We start from the raw sequence: 7,482 nt of genomic DNA, 5'->3' as shown, positions 1-7,482 counted from the left end.
TCAGGTAATGTCGATATAGGACTCGTTCTACTGTGGATATAGATAATTTTGTACCCGTCTCTCCTCCAGCATCTTCACACGGTCCTTTTGTTGTTCTGGGATTGAGTTGTACTTTTCACACCAAAGTACGTTCATCTCTAGGAGACAGAACGCACATCCTTCCTGAGCGGTATGACGGCTGCGTGGTCCCATGGTGTTTATACTTGCGTACTATTGTTTGTACAGATGAACATGGTACCTTCAGGCATTTGGAAATTGCTCCCAAGGAAGAACCAGACTAGTAGAGGTCTATAATTCTTTTTCTGAGGTCTTGGCTGATTTATTTTGATATTCCCATGATGTCAAACAAAAATGCACTGAGTTTGAAGGCAGGCCTTGAAATACATCCACAGGTACACCTCAAATTATGTCAATTAGCCTATCAGAAGCTTCTAAAGCCATGACAATTTTCTGGAATTTTCCAAGCTGTTTAAAGGCACAGTCAACTTAGTGTATGTCAACTTCTGACCCACTGGAATTGTGATACACTGAATTAGTGAAATAATCTGTCTAAATTGTTGGAAAAATTACTTGTGCCATGCACAAAGTAGATGTCCTAACCGACTTGCCAAAACTATAGTTTGTTAACAAATGTGTGGAGTGGTTGAAAAACAAGTTTTAAATGACTCCAACCTAAGTGTATGTAAACCTCCGACTTCAGCTGTATATTTTTCACAGAATGTTCATTGCAGTTTTTGTAAAGAACACTTTACAGTTACTATTATCTTATATATTTATTTCGGAATTACTGTGATGCAAATCTTAAATAACATTATTCAGCACAATCATGGTATTTATTAGTCGTTACAGTAAATGTCACCAAATCCCAAAACCTGCATCAATGAATGACACCAAAGGCAATACAGATAACATTTTCACTCTAGTTCTCTCATGTTTGAGCGACAATACGAGCTAAGCATGGAGTGAGATAGTTGCCAACAGCCATTGACTAACTGTAGTAATTATTCAATAATTTACATACGTGTTACTCAAGATAATCCACTCATCTAATCAAAATTCATATTCAACTCAAACAAGGAATGAACACAATGATGTTGAACCGTATCTAAACTATTTCAAATACCTGAGTTTTGCAAACAGACATTGAAATCCATTACCATTGTAAAAATGTCAGTCTGAAGCATTTACATAGGTTTTTAGAAACGCAAAGCCAGTCAAACATTGTAGTGCTTTACAAACTCCTCACATAACAGCATTCTTCACCCCAACAAAAATCTAAATTATTTGGTGAAAGCATTACTGACAGACATGAAACCATTCCAACTTGGGACAAAATGGGAAATAAATTATGTGTGGCTGACTATATTTAATTCCTCATTCACAATTCTCTTATGCTGGCTTTTATCTGAGAAACAAATTGATCAATAGCCATGTAATAACAGAAATTCAGTCCCAAAACTGCTGTACAACACACTAGGAGAGGGATCCAAGTTTGGTGCCCTGAGGTCCTGGCACCAGGTTCTGGAACCCAGGCATGACTACCTGCACTCTTGGCAGAGCAATGTTGGGAAAGAGGTGGATAGTGTAAGTCAAGTCTTCTGTAGACTGGGGAAGTGATGTGGAGCATAGAGACTAGGGGGTGGGGTCCCAATGTAATTTAGAATATGTATCATTTTATTCTATGGTTCTGGCACTGGAGACTGGGGCTGCTGCTCTGGCTCCTGGGGCTGTGGTTCCTGGGACTGCCGTATCAGCCCCCCATTCTGTGCTGTGTTGTAGGACCCACAGCCACTGCACTTCATTCCCAGAACATGGAAAGGCACCGTACAGTGGGTTTGGCAGTCATTACATATGATCTACAGGTCAGGGAGAAGGAGAGACCGACCAAACCATGTCGTGAGGCAGAAGTAGTGCTCAATACGGAAACTTAAAAATAAGTTTAAATATCCCTTGAATATATAAGCCTGAAGTGAGTCATAAAATAAAGCCAAAGTAAATCTATACCAGATCAGTGTAGTTACAGGACCACAAGAATTGAGGTCATCATGTTTTGCTTTTTAAAATTCCATTTCACATTCAAAGTGAATACATTTGTGTCATACCTTCACAGTGGCATCCTGGTATTCAGTGGGCATGGGTGACTGAGTGATCTCCTTGTCCATCTGCTCCCAGTTGTGCTCCATATTCCAAGCAGAGTGCATACAGAGTGGGCATCGATACGCACTGAAGAGGACATATAGAGGACATATTCCTGGTCACGCAGATCATCATTGCTTATATGAATGTCATGCAGATGATATGATTGATAAGTTAATGACAGTAATTAGGATAAATATATCATAACTAGCACAATATTTGAAAACAACAATGGACCTTACCCAGTTTGGACCATGTCATCAAAGCATGTTCTGAAAAACAAAAGAACATTCTAAAAATGGTTTCTTATACCAGAAGACAAGAGTAAGACTCCAGTATTGCACCTTCTGTATCATCCATCAGATTAACAGTGGCATCAATACAAACTTCTGTAGGTCTTATAGGCTAATGAAAGGTTTTGAGAGTATTTATCATAAGGAAAAGGTCATACTTGTGTAGAAGATGGCCACATGGAAGAATTTGGGCTCCTATTCTGGATGTGTGGATATCCTTAGTTAGAGAGAAGACAAACATTATATATCTATGATAAACCATTAGAGAAGTACTGGTGAAATTGTCAAATACAGGCTGTGTGAATTTCTATATTACACAATTGTATACTAAATTACATTAACAAAGTGAAATGCACAGCAATTGTGTTACTGATCTTACTACTCACTAACGTACCTCCATACACACTGGGCAGTTCTGTCTTGAAACATTTTCAACACACTGAAACAAAACAGTCTATTACCGATAAATCAAGTGAAAGACAAGAGCTATGGCATGAGCAGTATTGCATTGACAATTCACACACAAGCAACAGATATATAATAAGGGCCAATCACCTTGTGATTTCCTCTTAGATCTCCGGCTAAACAGAGATTGCACTTCTCACAGTGGAAGTATTTCTCCCTTGGTCCGATCCTGCAGGAGTACAAAACATAACTGTACAGTCATGGCCAACATTTGAGAATGACAAATATTAATTTTCACAGTCTGCTGCCTCAGTGTCTTTAGATATTTTTGTCAGATGTTACTATGGAATACTGAAGTATAATTACAAGCATTTCATAAGTGTCAAAGGCTTTTATTGACAATTACATTAAGTTGATGCAAAGAGTCAATATTTGCAGTGTTGACCCTTCTTTTTCAAGACCTCTGCAATCCGCCCTGGCATGCTGTCAATTCACTTCTGGGCCACATCCTGACTGATGGCAGCCCATTCTTGCATAATCAATGCTTGGAGTTTGTCAGAATTTGTGGGTTTTTGTTTGTCCACCCGCCTCTTGAGGATTGACCACAAGTTCTCAATGGGATTAAGGTCTAGGGAGTTTCCTGGCCACGGACCCAAAATATCGATGTTTTGTTCCCCGAGCCACTTAGTTATCACTTTTGCCTTATGGCAAGGTGTTCCACCATGCTGGAAAAGGCATTGTTCGTCATCAAACTGTTCCTGGATGATTGGGAGAAGTTGCTCTCGGAGGATGTGTTGGTACCATTCTTTATTCATGGCTGTGTTCTTAGGCAAAATTGTGAGTGAGCCCACTCCCTTGGCTGAGAAGCAACCCCACACATGAATGGTCTCAGGATGCTTTACTGTTGGCATGACACAGGACTGATGGTAGCGTTCATCTTGTCTTCTCCGGACAAGCTTTTTTCCGGATGCCCCAAACAATCGGAAAGGTGATTCATCAGAGAAAATGACTTTACCCCAGTAGTCCAATCCCTGTACCTTTTGCAGAAAATCATTCTGTCCCTGATGTTTTTCCTGGAGAGAAGTGGCTTCTTTCCTGCCCTTCTTGACACCAGGCTATCCTCCAAAAGTCTTTGCCTCACTGTGCGTGCAGATGCACTCACACCTGCCTGCTGCCATTCCTGAGCAAGCTCTGTACTGGTGGTGCCCCGATCCCGCAGCCGAATCAACTTTAGGAGACGGTCCTGGCGCTTGCTGGACTTTCTTGGGCGCCCTGAAGCCTTCACAACAATTGAACCGCTCTCCTTGAAGTTTTTGGTGATCTGATAAAGGGTTGATTTAGGTGCAATCTTACTGGCAGCAATATCCTTGCCTGTGAAGTCCTTTTTGTGCAAAGCAATGATGACGGCACGTGTTTCCTTGCAAGTAACCATGGTTGACAGAGGAAGCACCACCCTCCTTTTGAAGCTTCCAGTCTGTTATTTGAACTCAATCAGCATGACAGAGTGATCTCCAGCCTTGTCAACACTCACACCTGTGTTAACGAGAGAATCACTGACATGATGTCCGCTGGGCCTTTTGTGGCAGGGCCGAAATGCAGTGGAAATGTTTTTTGGGGATTCAGTTAATTTGCATGGCAAAGAGGGACTTTGCAATTCATCTGATCACTCTTCATAACATTCTGGAGTATATGCAAATTGCCATCATACGAACTGAGGCAGCAAACTTTGTGGAAATTAATATTTGTGTCATTCTCAAAACTTTTGGCCACGACTGTACATAGTGGCTACGCTATACAAGTGTTTTAAGACACCAATATGCAAATAAAATTAACATCTAAAACATGCTGGTGGCCAGCAGCTGGTCAAACATATCAGCTGATGAATATGGGTGAGCTATATACGAGAATGTTAGTCGTAACTCAAAGTCAAACAGGGCAGAGTTACTCACCTGCAAATTCCACAGGGCTGACAGTGATACTGCTTCTTGTCTTTATCAAACAGGTGACAGATATCACAGTAATATTCCCCAAAGGTCACATTACACTCCACGCAATTTTGTTGTGCCTGAAAGAAAAAAACTGATGAAACAAACAAATAATGAGACCATATTGATATATTGAATGAACAGTATAGATGGGACTCAGTGACAGACAACGGTTCCCCTTTAACATAATTACCTGTTGTACTGTTGTGCAGACTGAGCACTGCACTTCTTTGACCAGGAAGCGGTCCATTTGATGGTCCTCCTCAGCGTCATGGCACAGGCGACAAACATATGCTTTACCACAACACGGAGCCTGGAGGATATAACCAAGTTTGTAACGGATTTAATTAAACAAACCAACACATTCATTTGTTGATGCCAAGAACCTTGATGGAAGGCACAGTGATGCCAAAACGGCAATTTACTCAATAAATTACTGGGAGTTTACGACTCTATTTTTATAGTTTCTTCGCCGTTAGTCAGCACCTCCACACAAAGTAATTTTTCTGGGTGTGCGCCAGTTCATGTTTTTTATTCTAAGAACCTTGATGGTAATAACTTCGCGAGGGTAACCAGGCTCAGGCTTACCTCTCTATTCATGATGAAAGAATGAACTCTGACATGAACTTCCTTAGCTAGCTAGCTAGCTGACAACCATTTTCGACGGTGACAAGCCGATAGTTACTCAGATATCAATGGATAAATATACGAATGACATCAAGCGAACAACTGCTAGATGAATGTAAAATATATATACACAATAAGAACTTAGCTAGCTAACTTTAGCTGACAAACAATTTAACGCCGGTGACAAGCCGCGATATCTAGCTAGTATAATATACGAATGACACCAAGCACACTACTGGTACATTAATGTAAAATATAGATAAAACATTTCCAACTACACCAATTTCTTGGTTAAATACATATCCTGATGGGTTGCCAAACAAGGTTTTTCATTTGACCTGACATATGTAAATCCATCTCCCGTTCAGATTGTAAATTAAGATAGCCAGCAAGCTAACGCATTAGTTGGCTAAGTTAATAACTGGTATTTTATGAGCAAAACACGTTAGCTACACAAATCAGCATATATAAGACAATCAATAACATATGTGTCTTAATATCTGGTTTAATTAACACTTGCTCATAAAAACTATTTCTCACTTTCAACAAACAGCTGCGCACGTAGTGTTCGCATCCAACCAGAGAAGCCATTCTCCTTCTTCTTCTTCTTCTTCTTCTTCTTCTTCTTCTTCTTCTATGGTATTTTGGCGGTCCGCAAACATACGTTAAAGTTGCATGTCGCTCCCTACTGTGTGGGGTGAAAACTGGGGAACTTCAGGCAGAAGAAGACTGGAAAATAGAGAAAGGATACATTTTTTTTAAGTAAAACGTACTGATATCCAACCAGGAAGTGGGAAATCTGAGGTTTTTAGTTTTTCAAGTGATTGCCTATCCAATATGTGGGGTCATATTGTGGGGTCATATTGCACTTCGTAAAGCTTCCACTAGATGTCAACAGTCTTCAGAACGTTGTTTCAGGCTTCTACTGTGAAGGGGGAGCGAATAAGAGCTGTTTGAACCAGTGGTCTGGTTGAAAGCCTTTAGTTTAGTCACACGAGCTCCGTTCCCTTTAATTTCTAAAGACAAAAGAATTGTCCGGATGGAATATTATTGAAGATTTATTATAAAAACATGATACACATTCAAAATGTAACGAGTACTTTTGGGTGTCAGGGAAAATATATAGAATAAAACATATATTATTGTCTTTAGGAATGTAGTGAAGTAAAAGTAAAAGTAGCCAAACATTTTTTTAAGTAAAGTACAGATACCCCAAAAAACGACTTAAGTAGTACACTTTTATTTATTTATTCATGGAATAAATACATGGAATAAACAAGCGTACAGTCAATAACACAACAGAAAGAAAGTCTATATACAGTGTGTGCAAATGGAGTAAGAAGATAAGGCAATAAATAGGCCATAGTAGCAAGTCATTACAATTTATCAAATTAACACTGGAGTGATAGATGTGCAGATGATGATGTGCAAGTAGAAATACTGGTGTGCAAAAGAGCAGAAAAGTAAATAAAAACAATATGGGGATGAGTATGTACAGCTGCAGCGATCGGTTAGCTGCTCAGATAGCTGATGTTAAAGTTAGTGAGGGAAATATAAGTCTCCAGCTTCAGCGATTTTTGCAATTCGTTCCAGTCATTGGCAGCAGAGAATTGGAAGGAAAGGCGGCCAAAGCAGGTGTTGGCTTTGGGGATGACCAGTGAGATATACCTGCTGGAGTGTGTGCTATGGGTGGGGATCGTTATCGTGACCAGAGAGCTGAGATAAGGCAGAGCTTTACCTAGCAAAGACTTACAGATGACCTGGAGCCAGTGGGTCTGGCGACGAATATGTAGCGAGGGCCAGCCGATTAGAGCATACAGGTCGCAGTGGTGGGTGGTATATGGGGCTTTGGTGACAAAACGGATGGCACTGTGATAGACTGCATCCAGTTTGCTGAGTAGAGTGTTGGAGGCTATTTTGTAAATGACATCGCCGAAGTCGAGGATCGGTAGGTTTAGTCAGTTTTACTAGGGTATGTTTGGCGGCGTGAGTGAAGGAGGCTTTGTTGTGGAATAGAAAGCCGATTCTAGATTTAA

The 7,482-nt window shown here is 40.4% G+C and overlaps 1 protein-coding gene across 1 annotated transcript; it reads right to left on the bottom strand.

Moving 5' to 3' along the window:
- Positions 1-758: 758 nt before the first annotated feature.
- rchy1 (ring finger and CHY zinc finger domain containing 1) lies at positions 759-6,135 on the bottom strand. Its single transcript, XM_014160616.2, has 9 exons — positions 5,987-6,135; positions 5,013-5,132; positions 4,784-4,899; positions 2,985-3,063; positions 2,824-2,868; positions 2,588-2,646; positions 2,379-2,408; positions 2,103-2,223; positions 759-1,856 (listed from the first exon to the last, which is right to left on the bottom strand). The coding sequence occupies exons 1-9, from the start codon at positions 6,035-6,037 to the stop codon at positions 1,680-1,682; spliced, it is 798 nt and encodes a 265-aa protein (XP_014016091.1). The 5' UTR covers positions 6,038-6,135; the 3' UTR covers positions 759-1,679.
- Between the last annotated feature and the right edge of the window lie 1,347 nt (positions 6,136-7,482).

Source organism: Salmo salar, chromosome ssa20, assembly GCF_905237065.1.
Source record: "Salmo salar chromosome ssa20, Ssal_v3.1, whole genome shotgun sequence".
NCBI classification, from domain to species: domain Eukaryota; kingdom Metazoa; phylum Chordata; class Actinopteri; order Salmoniformes; family Salmonidae; genus Salmo; species Salmo salar.
The sequence above is the reverse complement of the archived record's forward strand: the minus strand, read 5'-3'. Positions and strand labels throughout refer to the sequence as shown.

Bases quoted from the DNA above. Each gene is read 5' to 3' on its own strand.
- rchy1 (XM_014160616.2), bottom strand. From the start codon at position 6,037: ATGGCTTCTCTGGTTGGATGCGAACACTACGTGCGCAGCTGTTTGTTG. The intron at 3,064-4,783 runs GTGAGTAACTCT...GTACTCCTGCAG, and splicing joins CAGCCCTGTGGAATTTGCAG to GATCGGACCAAGGGAGAAAT. The intron at 2,409-2,587 runs GTATGACCTTTT...TTTGTTTTTCAG, and splicing joins TGTGGCCATCTTCTACACAA to AACATGCTTTGATGACATGG.